The sequence below is a fragment of the Marmota marmota genome, unplaced genomic scaffold, assembly GCF_001458135.2.
Source record: "Marmota marmota marmota unplaced genomic scaffold, marMar, whole genome shotgun sequence".
Taxonomy (NCBI): domain Eukaryota; kingdom Metazoa; phylum Chordata; class Mammalia; order Rodentia; family Sciuridae; genus Marmota; species Marmota marmota.
Window position 1 is genome coordinate 4,332,705 of NW_025999998.1, and position 20,502 is coordinate 4,353,206.

At 34.2% G+C, this 20,502-nt stretch overlaps 1 protein-coding gene across 15 annotated transcripts in view; it reads right to left on the minus strand.

Moving 5' to 3' along the window:
- Positions 1 to 20,502, minus strand: part of Kdm4c (lysine demethylase 4C) — a 387,556-nt gene that overhangs the window by 262,936 nt on the left and 104,118 nt on the right. For 11 of the 15 annotated variants that reach the window (XR_007349008.1, XR_007349009.1, XR_007349010.1 and 8 more), the window contains 3 exons: positions 20,018 to 20,067; positions 9,111 to 9,214; positions 2,422 to 2,559 (listed from right to left, as the gene is read on the minus strand). Coding sequence is in view for 12 of the 15 variants with exons in the window: in XM_048806786.1 (XP_048662743.1) it covers positions 2,422 to 2,559; positions 9,111 to 9,214; positions 20,018 to 20,067 (292 nt within the window). In the remaining 3 variants the exon portion in view is untranslated. The other 4 variants (XM_048806793.1, XM_048806796.1, XM_048806794.1 and 1 more) reach the window with 4 other exon arrangements.

Sequence of the window (20,502 nt, forward strand, 5' to 3'; positions counted from 1 at the left end):
GGGGGGGGGGGGCACGGGGTGTTTCCTAAGCTGTTTGCCCTGAAATGTACAGGACAAAATGCAAGAATTTGAGGAAGGCCTTCAGGAGCAAAGTCTTGGCTGATAGGACCCTACTTCTACAACTGTAAGAAAGCGAATTCAGCCAACAGCCCAAATGAGCAAGCAAAGAGATTCTTCCCAACATCTCCAGCAAAAAATGTAGCCCTCTAAACACCTTGCTTTTGGACTGGTGTGAGGCTTATAACCTACAAAACAAAAAATGAGGTAAATGGATATTATTTTAAACTACTAAACTTAACTGTGGCCTTAAGAGAGAAAACATGCACTACAAATGGTAAATTGCTACAGCAGCAACAGAAAAGTAGTAATATACTCTCAAAACAGCAACATCTCGTCAAAAGGAAGGGAGGGGTAGAGACAACACCAAAGGAAAAAATATCACAAACACATGCAATTAGAACCATTTAAAATTAGCTGGCCAAAACTGCACTGTACTTTTAAATATTACATTCCTAGAAAATAAAATTCAAAAAAAATAAAAAAACAGGCTTCACTAATTTGAGTGGACACTGACATTCCCAAGATTTTCCCCCTCACACCAAATCTTTAAGGTACAAAGGTACTTTTATTTTATATATAATAAATATACACTTATTACATTTATAATAAATATAAGTGACTTCTCTTATGTTATAAAGCTAAACATAGGAGGATGTTGGGCTTGAGATCCCTGCCTCTTCCTCCACGGTGTACCTCTTCTTAACATCACAGTTGTGATAGGTTCTGTCCTTCGACTTTCGAAGAGGACCACTATTCATCCTCTCCCCGTAAGATGCACTCCACTCTGCCTCTCCTTCCAGATAGACACACAGAAACACAACCCCAATGCCCCTGGCTTCTCCCTGATGCTGTAATATGCTATTTCAGCCAATACCACAACCTATTTCTTTTGTTGTTGTTGCTGTTTTATATTTTTTTGTGGTGCTAAGGATTGAATAAAGAGCCTTGTGCGTGCAAGGCAAGCACTTTACCAACTGAGCTATATCCCCAGCCCACAATAACCAAGGTCTGAAATCTTTAGTAAACAACCACCAAGCAATTTTTCTGGTGACTGAATAGCCTACTTATTATGTCAATGATTAAAGATGAAAACCAGAAAATAACATCTTTTTATAACCTCGTGACTAGGACATTGTTTCAATGCAGATGCAAGAATTACATTTCTACAAAATCACTGCAGTAGCTGGCCAAGATACATACACTGAGTCTTATTATTAGTCTTATTATAATACATAGGATGTATAATGGAAAGAAGTAATTCAATTCTGTTCCTTTCTAAATCATCCCTAATAAATAGAAATTACTCAGAAGAGAAAAAAGTCTACTAATAGCAGGAGCTTCCTTTATTCCAAGAATTCATTCAAATGCTTCCTGGGGAGCCAAAGGGCTATAATTTTATTTATATTTTAATATATTATGCCATTTTCTAAATACACATATAAATTGAAACTACAGTTATCTTCCCTGAATATAAGGGAATAAGTTCACCCAATGGTGAACTTATTTTATCAATATCGAATTAATAATATTCAGCTGTACGATATAGTAGTAAAGATAAGGCCACATAAGCTTTATTTATTATTTTTCACTGAATCTGTGTCAACTTTATATACACTGTAAAACAAGGTTTCATTTAGAAGCCGCTCTCTACCAGCTGCACATTTGCCTTCAAAGCCACAGGAAAGGATGCAAACCTAATAGCAACAGTTACCAGTTTGACAATGTCCTGTATTTAATGCGGCAGGGGATAGTAATTAAATTTAATAGAAATTGTTACTTGTGAATAAAAATATATAGTATGTGAACTAAATTAAATATGCTGAAAAAAGATACAAAATTATATCCTAAATATAACACGAAAATATATTTTTAAGTTATGTTCTATATCATTACTTTCAACAAATCCATTTCTGCAATAGGGCAGTTTTATTCATTTCTCCTTACTATCCTCGCTCAGCCTCTTGTTATTGCAACTTTATCAGTCACTTCTTTCTGTACATTGTTTTCTAAGCCATGAAGTGAGTTCTAACAAGGAGAGATTCAAGTCTACCTAACATGAGCCACTAGAAAATCTTGCAAAAAACCAGCTGGTGGCCTTATAAGTGAAACCAAACATCCATTGCATAAAATCACCTGCCAGGGTAAACTGCTCCATATTAATCTCAAAGCAGAAAAACATGGCTACAAGTAATAATTCAGTCCATGTAAAATAAGCTATCTAGTCTGAAATAAATGAATGCAGGGAGAACCACACAGGGTGAATAATGAAAAAGAAATAAAAGCTATACACTATCCTAAGTTTCTCACTACTATAACAAGAATACACAGTTAATTTATGCTTTATTTTGAGGAATAACTCACCAATTTAGCAACTTTTCCATAGTCAATCCATCTGACAGTAGCAAAATTTGTAGACTCTGCACAGTTGAAACCATGATTGAAACCAGCATGGTAGCCATACGGGAAAGTGATCATAAACTCCCCAGCCTCCTGAGTGATCTGCAGGGTAGAAAATATGCAATATTCTCCAGTACTAAGCCTTTACAAATTGTGCATACAATTAAAATATATTTCCTATACAAAAATAGAAGATTGTCATATCAAAGTTATAACATAAAAGAAGTTTAGTCAGATTCTTTATTTAATCCTTTAATAGTGCTTTTACAGAAAACTTTGAGAAGAATTTTCTAAAAAGTGTGATTTCTTATACATTATTTCAATCATTCAAGCTGTATTTAAAGACAAATAAATTTCATTTGAAAATGTTTTAAGTTATTCAAACTAATTTATTCACATTAGCTTTATACATATGTAAGTACGTGTGTGCGCACACATACATTTTTGATACTTTAATGCAACTTCCATCACTGGATTTATACATAAGAGATATTACAATTAGGCTGAGGCTGTAGCTCAGTGGTAGAGCATTCACTTCACACATGTGAGGCACTGGGTTTGATCCTCAGCACCACATAAAAATAAACAAAGATATTGTGTCCAATTACAACTAAAAATATATATATATTTTTAAAAAAAGAGATATCACAATTGGCATGTTGAAATGAAGAGTTAAAAACACATTAATAAAGCATTGGATATTGGACAGACAGAAAACACTATGAATTCTTTTTGGCAAAACTGATAGTATTCACCCACTTATTCTTTCTAAAACTTACATAACATTCAATTAACTGTATTCCTTTTAATAGTGAAATTTCTATCCAAGGACTCATTCAAACCTATATACGCATATGTGAATGCATTTTTAACTATAATTAACTTACATTAATGTTAGGAGCCTAAAATTTATTATGCTTCCATATTTTAATTAGAAGCATTTGCTTTTCATATACAATCATCAAAGATTTTATATATATATATACACACACACACACACAAACACATAATTGGTTAAAGCAAAAATCTTTAGTGTTACCTCTTTTTGAGAATAAATTATTAAATTATGACTCACTCCTTCATATGGAGTATTATAATCTTAGTTTTCCATTTTCTGACCTTAAAAATGTTTCTTCTATCCTAGCACCAAAAAGATACTTTATACTTCTGAATCTTTAAACAGGTATAAAATAATATAAACAATACTGATGGATTTGGACAAAATGAAGCAAAGTTCCTCTTTGACAAATATTTCTAAAGAATTTAAAAAGTGTTATTTTTTTCTCATTCAGAAACTCTATTATCAATTAGCTCTTATAACAAAATTGTTAAAAAAAATTAATGCCACACTTTCAATTATCCTACCAACTCAAATCAAAAGTACATTTTATTGTAGATGTAATCTGCACACAGTGCAATATTCAAGATAATATGCAGTTTGATCTGTTTTGACAAATGTACACAATCATATACCACAACCCCATCAGTTTACCACCAAAGAAGCTCCCTCATACTTCACCCCAGACAATCCCTAGTCTGTCATAAAATCCTACCTTAATAACAACCACTGTTCTGATCCCTTTCAACAGTAGTTAACTTTACCTGTCCTAGGACTTCCTACAAAAGAAATCATACAATGTATTTTCTAATACTTATTTTTTTTGTTTTAGGTGGACTCAATATCTTTATTTTATTTTTATATAGTGCTGAGGAAGTACCTCGCACATGTTAATCAAGCACTCTACAACTAAGCCACAACCCCAGCCCCCATACAATGTATGTTTGCTCCCAGAATTTTCAAGACACAACCATTCCATTGCATGTAAACAACTAGCTCATTCCTAAATGATGATATTACAGCCTACAAACATATCATGTGTCTATTCAATCACCTATTGATGAATATCTGTGATGCTACGTACTTGCTTTACAAAATTAAAACTGCACTTGATCCAATAAACCTCTGGCACATGACTGATGATTAGGAATCTCTCTAAAATCGTAACAAGTACAGTTTGCAGAAGGAACATATGTATATACGTGTGTGTGCGCACACTCACATTTTTGATACTTTAATGCAACTCACATCACTGGATTTATACATAAGAGATATCACAATTGGGCTGGGGCTGTAGCTCAGTGGTAGAGCACCCACTTCACATGTGTGAGGCACTGGGTTCAATCCTCAGCACCACATAAAAATAGACAAAGATATTGTGTCCAACTACAACTAAAAAAATATTTAAAAAAAAAAGAGATATCACAATTGGCATGTCGAAAGGAAGAGTTAAAAACACATTAATAATGCACTGGACATTGAATAATTAATTAAAACATTCCCCAAGAACTGTCACCTAACCCAGGAATCAGACATATCTCTCCTCCTACCATAACGATGGGTTTCTTCAGGAGGAAATATAAATTTTTGTATATTATTACCATCTATATTCTTTGTTTCTCTACTAGCTCCTCCAACACTTCTTCCTGATTGTAACTGCCTTGAAATAAAAGATTCTATTTTAAATTTCCCTTCATAGGTACTCCATATATTCTTGTTGCCTGGTTGTAAGTGATGTTAAGAATGTATTCATAAATAACTACTTGAAAACTTCACCATCAGGGGATGGGGTTGTGGCTCAGTAATAGAGCACTCACCTAGCATGTGTGAGGGAGGCCCTGGTTCGATCCTCAGCACCACAAAAAGAAAATAAAAGTATTGTGTCCATCTACCACTAAAAAATACTTTTTTAAAATTTTCCACCATCAGAATAGACATAAAATATTTGCAGGGATTGCACTGCATACCAAAATGGGGCAAGAAAAAAATACAAAGAAACAACATAAATAATATTCAGAATGTATGAGTCAAAACTAGAATAGATACCAGCTGTTCTACATTTTATTTATGGATCAAGAGAAAATGGAGTAATAATTCATTGTAATATAAATAAAAATAAAATTCAGAGAAGATTCCATCATTCAACTCTCAATATCAGAAGATTTTCCTAATACTACCCTAAAGTAAAGCCAAAGTAATACCTTCTCAAAAGTACTGAAAAGAATAAATGATTCTCATGGCATTTCAGCACTTAAATGTTGAGAAATGAACATGTAGATGTGGATATGTGTTGAAACATACAGGAGGAATACAGAATAAATAAGGTGCACACACTACAATCCAATTAACACTTTAGGGATGCTAAAATGGTATATGAAGAGGAAGCAGTTTCTTTCCCAACAATTCTCAGTTCTTTCTTGTAACCCACCCTTCCCCACCCAAATGAAACACCAGAAGGTATTGTACTGCATTAAGTGGCAGCTTAGCTATCACCTGGCAGGCAGAGACAGCTTTCCAGTGCTCAACTTGGTTCTGGCTCCAATTTCACAGCTCAGAGCATTATAAGAAGTTACCCAATCCTCTTCTTTCCTGTTGTCACTGATTGTCATTGGTCTATGTTATAAAACTCACCTTGTTCAACTGTTTCTACCTGTGGAAAGGCATAGGGAATGGCAAGACAAGGATAGGACTCCACTAGAATAAAGAAGCCACCTTGGCTGGGGTTGTGGCTCAGCGGTACAGCTCTCACCTAGCATGTGTGAGGCCCTAGGTTCGATCCTCAGCACCACATAAAATAAAATAAAGATATTGTGTCTATCTACAACTAAAAAATAAATTTAAAAAATTAAAAAATAAAAAGAAGCCACCTTTACTGCTCCAATGTATCCTACCTCCATCAATTTCTATCTACTGACAAAATCCTGCTCTTGCCATGTTGAAAAGACAAATCTGTTCCCACTGAATTGGACTCTAAATTTTAAGCCTCTGTCATTTCTATAAACAGGTGAGTCCCAGTTAGCCAAAATACAAGGCTAATTTATTGTCTCTGTGGTGATAAAATGATTAGGAAGTCCAGGACAGAATAGAACAAGTCCTGTTTTAATAAAGACTAGAGCAATCATCACATCCTCATAACAACAAAAATTTGGAGAAGACAGTGCACATAATCTAACAGCAGAAATTACCTGTTACACACATTTTTTCATATATATACATATACGTGTGTGTGTGTATGAGAGAGAGAGAGAGAGAGAGAGAGAGAGGCAAATACATTGAAAGAAAGAAAACATTAAATCCAACTGAGAAACCATTACCTAACAGTAAAGGGAGAGTTGAAGAAAGAGTGTGTTATAATACAGCAATACATGCAAAGCCCTTTATACATATTATTTCTTTTCATTCTTATAAAAACTCTATTGGGTTCATTCTTTTTTTTTTTTTAACTTTTATTTCATTTATTTATTTATTTTTATGTGGTGCTGAGGATCGAACCCAGGGCCCCACACGTGCTAGGCGAGTGCTCTACCATTGAGCCATAACCCCAGCCCCGGATTCATTCTTATATAACTCTATTATAAGAATGAAAAGAATTAAGTAATTACTATCATTAATCCCAATTGGCAAATGAAGAAACAAAGGCTCACAAAAACTGTGTTACAGAGCTGGGAATGTTGCTCTCTGGTAAAGTACTTGCCTAGCATGCATGAGGCCCTGGTTTTAATCCCCAGTACAGAGAAGAGGAGAGGGAGGGAAGGTGGGAAGGAGGAGGAAGGAGGAAGGAGGAGGGAAATGGAAGTAAAAGAAGGAGAAGGAGGAGAAAGAAAGAAAGAAAGAAAGAAAGAAAGAAAGAAAGAAAGAAAGAAAGAAAGAAAGAAAGAAAGAAAGAAAGAAAGAAAGAAAGAAAGAAGTAAGAGAAAGAAGGACTGTTGAAGGAAGAACAAGAAGAAGGAGTAAGAGGAGAAAGAAGAAGGAAGAGAGGAAGGAGGAGGAGGAAGAAGAAGAGAAGGAACTGCAGCAGAAGAAGGAAGAGAAGGGGGAATGAACTTGGGAAGTGTACTTCCAGTCTGTGATGCCACTTACTACTTTGCTGCATGTTATATCACCATCACCAAAAGAAGCAGCTCCTGAAGAAGCACTGTGTCATCACATGCCCAACATTGAGATGGTGATCAAATTTCATATGAACAAGTGTCATTGCCAATTGTCCCTCTAAATCACTGGTGTTTCACCATCTCAGTATTAAAAACTCATCCTGCCACTTGCACAGAAGCCACAAAATGTCCCATCCACAAAGGCCCAGATGAGAGCCTGACACATCTAATATAATCTACCACAGAACAGCTAGGGAACTACAGCCCAGAAAGGTAAGCAGGACAGAACCTACCTCCTTCTTTCCCCAATATTGGGAAGAAATTATAAGATCCATAGGCCTCCATCCTGAGAAAAGACCCAACTCCATAGTTCTGTTCCTTCACCAAACCAAAGACCAGCCCTAAAATTGTCCATACTTTAACCAGGCCTAACCTACAAAGAGGATTTTCTGTCCTAGGGGATACTAGTTCATTCCTTAAGGCAGGCAAAGTTGGGCTTTCTCTAAGTTGCCTTTTAATATCCCAGCTTCAGTAGAAGTATCAATGAAACTCATGCCAACCACTTGAAGAAATATTTGGTAATGGTATGTCCAAGACTCACAAAAGCCTGGTATCGCAGGTAAGACAAAGTCCCACCACAGCAGTCCCTCTGTAGGCAGAGCCTCTGCCCTCTGCAACTGACAGCACAGCAGCCCATCATCACCTCCTCTCCACACCATGCCCTCCACCACTATGCATGGCTTTAAGGCTGAACTTTTTCAAGTATGTAACTGTGTGATTAAAACACACTCATCACACAGAGAGTGAGTTCCCTACATGACTACTCTGTGAGGGTGAGAGAGCTGCCTCAAGGTGAACAAAGATTCTCGCACTTGGAAAAATCCCATTTTGAACAGAGTCCTCCTGCCAAAACAAGGCTACTTGAAGGACCTAAGATAAAGAAGATGTAATGATTCAGTCACAAGTGAAAAGCTTCTAAAGTGGAAAAAAGCAAGGATTCTGGGAATAAAATAAAAGTTAAGAAAGAAGAGCAGTTTTTTAATGTTTCTATAAGTAGCTAAGCACTTAATCCTCCAAACACTGAGGAGCGCTTTTATTTATATGATCAGGCCTTGTATCACTTCAGCTACTTCACGTAAAAATGCTCAAGCTCCGTGATAAATTTGACCCAGTAACCACTATGAATGCAAAAAAGACGGGGTACAGTATTAATGAGCTTTACAAAACTTAATTTTCAGAAATATTCTACAGAAGCAATATCTGATTATTATGTTAATAATTTTATCCATAATGAAGTCTCAATTGTATTATTTCCAAATGTGTTTAGGAGCAACTGATTCTAACCAACCACTAAAAATAATTTCTCCTGATTTTTAAAAAATATATCACAAAAGTTATATTACTCATATAAAAGACTTTTAATATAGAAGCATAAACTCAACTTGTAGAATGTGTTATATTTTATTTACATTGTTATTAGGATGAAATATAACAACATGAAATCTCTAGTAAATATATGATGAAACAAAATTAATTTTAAATTAGGATTTAGAAAAACTAATGATATATTGATATATTATAAAACATGCATTGAATTTACCCACATCCTATCATCTTTTTTAAACAGCTTCTTAAAGAAACATTAACATGTTAAACTCATCATAAATGTAAGTCATGTAAACAAGAATGTATGAAAAATGTATGAAAGAGTAATAGTAATATACCTTGTCAAAGGGAATACCGTATTTCTTCAAAACTGATGGAGATATCAGTGTCATCTTGTGGCGAAGAAATGCATCACATCCTTGGGAACTGCTTGGGAAAAAACCTAAATAAAAACAGTAAATATAAGCATCATTGGGTCAATTAAGATGAAATTTCAAAATTTTATATAAATTCTAGTGTTCTTAGAGAAAGACAATTTATTATCAAGTATAGGGAAACTCTTAACACCAAAACCCTCTTACTATATAAATCAGCGAGAATTCTTAAAATTTAAGGAATACATATTTATGTCACCAAAGGTAATCATCTTTACAAAAAGATTCACAAAGAACTGCTTTTGTAACATATAAAATTACTAAATTTCAGGAATCAATTTCAATTTGAAACATGTTTTAATTCAACCTGCCCAATATGTGCTAAATTGACAAAACATTAAAGCAGCTATGACAGTAATTATGCTTTTTTTTTTTGGAGGGGTACGGTGGGGGGGCAGGAGGGGGGACTAGAGATTGAACTCAGTGGTGCTTAACTGCTGAGCCACACCCCCAGGCATATTGTTTTTTTTTTTTTTTTTTTTTTTTAAGACAGGGTCTCAATTACTTGCTTGGGACATCACGAAATTGCTAAGACTAGCTTTGAACTTGCAATGCTCCTGACTCAGCTTCCTCAGTCTCTGGATTACAGGTGGATGCCACAATGACAGGCAAGTATGCATTTTAATAGAGGAACCTCTCATCTGAAATTCTTTTTTTTAATATTTATTTTTTAGTTATAGGTGGACACAATGTCTTTATTTTAGTTTATGTGGTGCTGAGGATCAAACCCAGTATACCTCATGCATGCTAGGCAAGTGCTCTACCTCTGAGTCACAACCCAGACCCTCATCTAAAATTCTTAAGTTATCATTCCAGAAGCACTCATCCCAATGTCTGACATACAGTACTGAACAGTTTTAGGGCTGCCTTTGTTTTTCACTAATTATTTTTAAACTAACTACCTACTAACTTCTAATATTCTATAGTACAATTGGATAATTTGGTTGACAACAACTGAGTATTTCAAAAGAGAGGATTTTAAATGTTCTGTACCTCCTCCAAAGCCAAAATAGGGATCAGGGATAGAACTGCTGGAAACCTGCCATATCTAACTACATGGCTCACTATACCCAACTAACTCAAGAATGTCACCAACTGATGAAAGGATCATCAGAACTGTAACTTATCACGAACCAGCTCTTGTAGAATAGAAGCATTTGCCAGGAATCTGTTCCCCACCTAACCCCAGTACCAAAGACTGAAGTCAGGGATGTTTTGCCACTGGGTTACCTCCCTACTCCTTTTTAATTTTTTCTTTTGAGACAGTATCTTACCAAATTGCTAAGCATCTCACTAAGTAACTGAGACTGGTCTCAAACATAGGATCTTCTTTGGGATTACAGCTATGTACCTATGCTCAACTTGCCAGGATTATTTTTAAGTATATAGCCTTTATTGATGCCACACATGGGTATATAAGGCCAAAACATGTCAAAAATTAATTAATTAAAGAATCAAACAGCCAGGAAAAAGAAACTGAGGTATAAGAAACCACCCACAAAAAAACATTACATTCTGTTTAAGCATCTGCACCTAGTTTTGTTTTTTGGTTTTTTTGTTTTTGTTTTTCTTGTTAAGAGGGGGAAATACACAAAAAAGTGTGGCTACAGAAATATCAAAATGTCTACAATTTCCATAGGACTAAAAGCATAGTTTTGCAACCTGTGGTCATCTGATGCATTCCTCTGCTTACAGTTAATATTCATTATTCATAAATAAGAAATGAAACATTAGTGAATGGAGGGAAAGTACCACACGAATCTAATGGGCCTTTCTACACAATAAGACATCCTAAGTCTTTCACACATCACACAGAAAATAAGACATCCCTGTGGCAGTCCCCAAATGTACAACCCATGGGTGTATATTAATACATTTCAAATAGATCTATCAAAGTTTTCAAATCTGTAACTTTGTGCAGCACTATATGAATTAAGTTGTAAATTAAAATCGATGAAGAAAGAAAAGTGTATTTAATTTGCTTCTGCTCTGGATTTGTAATCAGGACCTGGTCGGTGTGGTGACTGGTCATAAGTTAATTTAAATTGGAAAACCACTGAAGGAAAGTAATTTGCAGTATATTAAGAACTACAGATTGGTTCAGAAATTATATTTACAACATATTATTAGAATTACATTTTATGTCATCTTGGGCAACATCTCATAACAAGCACAAATTACATATAAAGAATATGCCTTAAAATGAGTTTCACCTCAAAATACCTGCAAGGCTACATGGCTTATACTTATATAAGTACTTATACTTCATACTCTATAAAAAAGTATTTTATGCAATATAAAAGTACACTATTATAACTAGAATAATGTGACACAAAAATGATAATATTTTGAGGGGCTGGGGATGTGGTTCAAGTGGTAGCGCGCTCGCCTGGCATGCGTGCGGCCCGGGTTCAATCCTCAGCACCACATACAAACAAAGATGTTGTGTCCGCTGAAATCTAAAAAATAAATATTAAAAATTCTCTCTCTCGTCTCTCTCTAAAAAAAAAATGATAATATTTTTAGAGACTCAGAACTCTCCCAGCAACAGAAAGGTTAATATCTTTCATCATAAACAAAAACATAACTTTGGAGTAACATGTATAAAAAACAACAAAATCAGATCTCACAGAAAAGAAAACATTTAACTAAAAATCCCACTTAAGACTACCAGAATTTGGGGCTGGGGAAGTGGCTCAAGCGGTAGTGCGCTCGCCTGGCATGCGTGCAGCCCAGGTTCGATCCTCAGCACCACATACAAACAAAGATGTTGTGTCCACCGAAAACTAAAAATATAAATATTAAAAAAAAATTTTCTCTCTCAAAAAAAAAAAAAAAGACTACCAGAATTTTTTATGTCACAACTGCAAAGACATATTAGTACCAGTCAAAATTTTTTTACAATAAGTTCTTTTAAATGTGTCTTTCTGAATCCATTTTGCATATTTCCTTTCCTGGGTTTGTTTTTTGTTAATTTAACTTATTTAGAGGAAATCTTCTCTGAAAGCCATCATAATTCGCTTTAATCCACAAAGACATCATAATTTAGTGTAGTATTGTAAAGTTCCACAATATGTGCCATTTTACCAGGTTACATACACCAATGGGATAATCCATTCCTTCATGGTCCTCAGGAACAAGAAGTTCCAATCAACAAAGTTCTTTGGTATCCCCTGACATAGGTAGTACTAAGTATAATTGAGATACCTCATACCCCCCAGGCTGACCAGATAATATGTAAGGTACAAATCATCCAAAATAAAGCTTTCACATCTTTCTATGGCATATACTTTGTCCTGATGAATCACTTGCTTTGTTCTTACATAAAAACAGACATACTAGAAGAGCATAATATAACATCTGCATGAGTGATAGGGATTCACTCCCTTTTACTGTATGATGTTTGGGAGGAAGTATTTGAGAGGCAACCCACTTTGAGGTGCAAATTGCTGTGGGACTTTGTATAAAAAATCTTAGCCAATCCCCTCTTAAAGGTGCTTAAGAAAAATCCTTGCCTAAGCACCAACTCCTTTTCTTCCTATCCTCTCAACACACGTTTTAGTATTAGTAAGTAATGGAGAAAAGTGTCTTTCATTACTTGAAGCCAGATTTGCCTTGACCAGTTGTTAAGAACTTGAAGTGCATGTTGCAGACACAGACTCCAAATACAACTTGAACACTCATGGCTGTGACTTACAGAATCTCATACTGCTTCAATTACCCCTATTATTCCATTCCTTGCTGCATTCTTGTGGGTACAAAACCTTATTCAATGGATGAAAACAACCTTAATTATCATGCATAAATATATATTATTTATATAAATTTATATAAAACAATCCATTAATAAATAAATAAGGAGCTGGGATTGTGGCTCAGTGATGAAGCGCTTTCTTCACATGCGTGGTGAGGCCGTGGGCTCAATCCTCAGCACCAGGTTTAAAAAATAAATGAATGAATGAATGAATGAATGAATGATGAAGGTGTTGTGTCCATTTACAACTAAAAAAATATAAATATAAAAATAAATAAATAAAATGCAGTACAAACTCCTACGATGGAATACCACTCAGTCATAAAAATAATGAAGTGCTGCTACATGTTACAACACGGAAAATGTGAAAGGAGCCAGACGCAAAGTCATGAAATATCCAGAATAGGTAGAAACAGAAGTAGACTAATATCTAATTGCCAAATGCAGGCAGTACTGTTAGGGAATAGGGAATGACATGATTGATTCGTACAGAGTTTTCCTTGTGTGGTGATGAGAATATATGGGAACTAGATAGGTCCACAGATATGATAGAAAAGATGGAAGCACAGGGACAGAAAATAGATTAGTGGTTGCCAGCAACTGGGGGTAAGGATGAAGCAACATGAGAAAACTTTGAGAGTATTGGAACATGTTCTGTATTTTGTTAATGGTGATGGCTACTCCACTGAACACATTTCTCTGAACTCGTTGAACTATATTCTTAAAGAAGTGGATTTTGGGGCTGGGGTTTGGCTCAGTGGTAAAGTGCTCGCCTCACACGTGAGAGACCCTGGGTTCGATCCTCAGCACCACATAAAAATAAATAAATAAAATAAAGATATTGTGTCCATGTATAACTAAAAAAAAATTTTTTTAAAAAGAAGTGGACTTTACTATAAATAAATTTTACTTTGATACATCTGACCCAAAAAATTAATTAATACTTGGGAAATTGTTTTAGAAATGGATGGATAACAGATGTGTTTTTTCCTTCAAATGAAAAGTTTTCCACATTGTCAACTAATTTAATATTTTATACTATATTAGCTATTACAAACTAAGAAATTATTTATAAATCCTAATCTCATAAAACTCAAATTACAAATACATGCTGTTGCTTTGAACTACCAAAAGTTTCAGCCTTGGGAAAAGATTTAAAAATCAGTCGAGTGACCTTTAGTTTGAGTACAGAAACACTAATCTGTAAAGACTGACCAATAGTTACAAACTACTGAGAAAGAGAGAGAGAGGTATAAAAAAGAGAAATGAAGGAAGAAAACATCAAATAGGTTGACCTACTTCCACACCAGCAAAAGACTTTGATTAAGATAATTATTAAGATAATTTCATTCCTGGAGAACAGTGTATAAATACACCACAAAATGAATCCTACTTTTATATAATATTATAATGCACTAATTAAAATGATAATGATGATGATGATAATGTTAGAAAGACGATCAATGGAGTAGAGCAAGAGGATCAAAGAATTGGAAGGAAAGTACAAGAAGGTACCCAAATATGAGATTGATTAGATTATTTACTTAACAGAGGATTAGTATCCAGAACATAACTCAGATAACAAGGTGGGGTGGGAGAGAAAGACTACAAAAATGGGAAAATGACCTCAATAAACATTTCTCAAAAGTAGGAATGAAAATGGCCAACTGGCCTAATCATCAGGGAAATGCAAATCAAAGCCACATTGAGATATTATTCCAATTAGAATGGCAACTACCAAAAAGACAAAAAAATAACAAATGCTGGGGCAAGGATGAGAAAGGGGAATCCTTAAACAGTGTTGGTGGGAATATAACTTAGTACAGAGATAATGAGAAAAAAGTATAAAGGTTCCTCAAAATATTAGAAACAGCACTACCATAAGATACAGCAATCCCAGTATTAGGCAAATAGTCAAAGGAAATTAATCCATTATATCAAGGAAATACTTGCACTCCCAAGTTTATGTTAGTACAGTAAACAATAACTGATACATGGAATCAACTAAGATGTCCATCAATGGATGAATAAATAATACATAAATTCATCAGTAATTGAATATACAGTATATACACACAACAAAATATCATTTTGGTCATTAAAAAGAATGAAATTCTGTCATTTACATGGATGGAACTGGAAGACATCATGGTAAGTGAAATAAGCCAGGCACAGAAAGACAAATACTGAGTGTTCTCACTCACTTGTGGAAGCTAAAAACATTGATCTCACAGGAGAATAGAGAAGAATAGTGGTCAGTCGACACTAGGAAGGGAAGGGATGAGGGGGAAAAGGGAGAGGATAACAGTACCAAAATACAGTTAGATAGTCAGAATTCGGCTTTTATAGCACAACAGAAAACTACAGTTTCTAAAACTATAGTCTTCAAAAAAACTAAGAATTCAAATTTTCCAACACATAGAAATGATAAATTTTGAAGATGAAAATAGTAATCACATTCATCCACATTACACATGGATACATATATCAAATTATCACACTGTAACCCATAAGTATGTAAAAATATTGTGTCAATTAATTAAAAGTGGAAAAAATATATCATACAATGAATGCTAAGGTAAAAAAAGAGGATATAGAAATACCACTTCTATGAGAAACATTTTCAACAATAGATGTATTTGATGTACACATGAAATTTCCTGGCAAGCTGATTTATGAACCACTAAATTATGTGGAAATAAACCTGGTAACTTTTACCCACATCCCTAATTGAGAGGCTGATATTAGAGTTTTGTGCTACAGTTAGCCTCTCTGCTTCCTACAGTAAGAGGAGTAGTTGATTATCCAAGACTACATAGAATATTGTGTATCAAGATTGCCCAGGCTTCACTCTGCTCCAAGTGTTCCATGATTCATCCACATCTCTACTGGTAGTTTTTTCTAGGAGCAGCAAAAGGAAAAATTCACACTGATCTTGGGATCAAAAAGGATGGAGCATGTTTAAGAAACTGCCTTGTTTTTAATCTCCTGAACATGGTGCCTTACATAATGGAACAGTTATATCTATTTCAAGCTGATAAGCAAAAACTCTTGAGTTAAAACTCTGAGTTAAATTTTCCATCAAATTTAATACACTGATTACTACTCATATGGTTTTTGACTGCATTCCTGATAGCACTTTGTTTTGTTTTATTCTTCTTCCCCTTTTGACATGTCTGTCACATGAACAACATACACATATATAACCCAGGGTCTGCAGGCCAAGCACACAGACAAATAGTTCAGAGTCAAGTTAACCAAGAATTGTCCTGGCTCAACCTCTGCTCTAAACCTACCCCTCAAATCCCACAGATCTTCATTTCCCTCCATAATTTCTCCCTGATACCTAGCATTCCCTTCCTCAATTCTTCCACCCAATTCTGTGCTGCTACTTCTAGGAACTACTAAAATATACTGGATATTTTATATCCAAATACACTATATTTATGTAAATAAATACAGTGATATCGCTGATGTCAAATTATGAAAAAAATAACTTTAAGAATTGTTTCACTCTCTTAATGTTACAACACGGATTATTAGATGCAAATAATCAACCCCGATACAACATTCATTAACCTCCATGCTTAAGAGGCATGAATCAGGCATAAAAGCTGAGGATGTACCAATGGTCATCTTCATTTTTTATGGCTTACAGGACCCTTTAAAATTAATTATTTATAATCAGGGGTATTTTATTTATAAGCCTTTCAAAACCAGGCATTTTAATGTAGTATTTTCAACCCATCAGCTAAAAGTACCAATACCCTTCTATTATACTGTTAACTGAAACAGATTTCTGCTAATCATTTCTGCTAATCAGCTAAATGAATGCTTAAGGAAATAATATTTACCATTTTGAGAACTAATAAAAGTACATTTTCCTAATTCCAAGAGCAAGGTATGAAAACAAATCAATTTAGACTCTGTTCACAAAATTAAAATGACTTGTTATTTATTGCTACCCTTCTATTCTCTTAATAGCAGTTATTCATAATCTCTTCATACCAAACCCTCTCGAGGTATTTGATAATGGTTTCCCAGAAATTTGCAAATATGTCCAATTTTCAATATTACTTCAGGGAATCAACAGAGTGACTGACTACATCTGACCCACAGATTTTTGTCTATTCCCTGGCACAGGGATCTCTGCAAATTAGGCTGATACTCTCTACTCCACAGGATTACACTCATGTTACTCACCATTTAAAAGAAAAATACCACACACAGACACAAATACATACACAAGAATGGACTAAATTAATCCTTCAACATTTACTCTTCTGTTCCCTTTTACTGAACACAGACTTTTAAAATAAATAAATAGGTATGAACCTACAGTCCCAGGTACTGGGGAGACTGAAGCAGGTCTGCTGGAGTCCAAGAGTTCAAAGCCACCCTGTGTAGCACAGTAAGACTCCAGTCCCAAAAATAAAATTTAATTAATTAATTTAATCAATTAATTATTTTGGCAATAAAATCCAAAGCTAACAAATTTTTAAATATAAATAAGAGATGAAACTAAAATAATGGGTTTCAAGTAAATATAAGGATCTTAAAAGTACCAATGCCCTTCTATTATACTGTTATCTGAAACAGATTTCTGCTAAACATTCATACTTCCAAAATCAGTTGTACAATGTCCTAATTTACATATTTTCCTCCAGTAACCAATGTTTTCACAAAAGTAAATTGTTTCCATTTATTTTAATAATGATTCACAATAAAAGACAAGTGGAATATAGTCTTTCACAGAAATTTTTAGATGTTCCCAATTTTATCTATATTTTGCTCAACTTAATGTAACACCAAAGATATTGTCTTAGTTCTAAAACAGATGAGATTCAGACATTTTAAAAACTAAAAATCTTCCAAACTGTCATTCATGATTTAACATTATACCTCTATTCTCTTCTGTATTTGCAATTCAATTGTATCAAACCAAAAATTAGAAAGAATACAATGGCATTATAGGCAAATGTAACAAGTATAAAAATTGCAACAATTCACTTGAGATTTTTTTTATTACATTAATGTCTACATAATATTGAAAAAATACCTGTATAAATGAGAAAGCAGCTGAAGGGCAAAATCAAACTCCTAGCTTTATTAGATGCAGGCCTAATATCTTTCAGATAAAATATTTGTAGGTGCCACAGTCAATCAAGATTTCAATAGAAACCAAAGATGAAAGCATTCATGCATAAAAGGCAAGTGTGATAATTATGATGTGCAGACAAGATAATGGGAAATATCTGAGCCTGCTTTTCATTTTATGTATCAAGTGTTGCCTTGACCTAGACATTCCATAATGCTCTATCACATTTACTGCATTATTTTTTCATTTTAATTATTTAGCTGAATTCAATTAATTTGGCTGGCATCTGGTCAGTGGATACAAATCCTCCACAATCTTTCCCTGCTTCATTTCTCAAAATAATGCTACAAAACAGTTTTAAAGTTCTCACTCATTTTTCAAGTTTATTAACCTCTTACTGATTAAACAATTGGCACCCATTTTCCTGAAATGTCATTTCAGACTGTTTATGTCAAAGCATGAAAAAGCAATTTATATCACAAATTATAGTGTATGACTCAACACTGCAAAGTTTACATTGGCTTCAGTTTAAAAGTTCTCTAGTAGGGAGAAAATGGTGGAATAATTATTATAAGAAAAGTGAAGAGGATAATTCAGCACATAGTTTTACCATGAAGTTCATTGCCTATGTATTTAAGGATTATGGTAATCACCTTCTAAGCTCTGCTCTAATCTATTATCCAGGACCAGGACTCACCCACCTTAATATTCATGAAAATAGTCCCTAACAAAGTTTAAGATTACAATTACATTGCTATTATTACTATAACGTATTACGTTTTTAAAAAAAACACTAGGGCTTTATAGTTATTAACCTGCCAAAATTATAATAATGTCTCTTACAAATGTGATATTGTAACTGGTTCCTTCTAATACTCTCCTCTAATTTTGGGGAAAGTAACTTTTAGATATCATTAAGAATTTTTGTTCAGAACTGTCAAGTCAAAGAATTAGGATTCTCAGTGACCCCATTTCATTATTAAATGAGAGCATGTCTAATGTGGGAACAAAATTCCTTTCCTCACAGAAGGTAAACCTAACATACCAATGAATCTTAGACCAGTGTCTAACTAAAAGGACACTACTCAGGATTCAATCCTGGATACATACAGAATATCTTGATCAAATGGAATTCAACTTTCCGCTGCAAGTAAGTCACAACCGGACTACCTCTTCTGTGGAGAGGGAACATATATCTTCAGATATAAGTGGTGGGGTATGAGTCTGTTTCTTCTCTGCACATGCAATCAAATGAGGACAAGGCTACCTGATGCATCTTTAATAGACAGGAAGAAGCAGGGTGGTGGCTGCTTTGGCTGGCCTTCTCCACATGCATGAGCAGGCACAAGGTGAAACCAGCAAGGGAGCTACCACAAGAATTCCTCATTTTGGCCTTTATGACAAGGAAGAAAGTCATAACAAAATTTAAAAATTCAAGTTGCAGAAAGTTAATTATGCCAGTCCAAGAAGACACATTCTTAGATGTATCCTCAGGATATTCGCTTTCATCCACAAGGACAGTCCCCAGCCTAATGAACTACATAAGAATGGAGAGTCAGAGGTTACAGAACGCTTTGGGGAAATGACATGGTAACATAAAAAATTATCAAACACATGTACATGAGACACAGCAATATACTCTTTGAAAGAAAATACTTAGAAGGAAAAATATTATGATGTTAAATACATTATATAAAAGAGAAAACAATTTGGAAACAGCCAAAACAGATTAAGTGCAATTCTTATTGAAATAATAAACAGCCAGCTCAAATAACCAGGAAGATTATAAAACATGAAAAATATTCACAAATCAATGTAAAAAATTATAGTTATTCAATTAGGGAAATATTTAAAAGCAATTAACTTAGAACAAATAAAATCAACAGAATATCATTCTACACTATAAAAATACTCTAAAACAAGAACTTATTAAGGTAAGAAATGGAAAGCAAGTTTTACCTTGAGCTAGTCTCTCAAGTCGTTTTCCATGCTCTGGGGGTATAGCATACCTAAAATATTAAAACATAAACAGAAATTTTAAATTTATAATATTTCAACTAGTATCCTAAGGATAATTATTCCTAAATAATGTAATAAAAAATGTCTTTTTAAAATCTGAAAATTACAATGTTCTTTGGGAGAAAATATAAATGTTGGTATAATAATTTTTTTTTTAATTAAATTCATTAAAATTCCATTTTAATGAACCAGAGATTAGAAAATCAATCACAAGCTACATCCCTTAGACTCTGAATGCAAGAAAAATAAGCTTATAAATTACCTATTTAAATGTTGCATCCCAGTATCTCAAATACATTTTAAAGATTAAGGGGAAAAGACCCAGGTCCAGTGAAATACTTAAGTCAAGGGGAATTCCTTGCCAAATTCTGTGCCCTGTCTCACAACACTCCAACTCCCTATCCTTAACCTATTTTTAGGTAGTC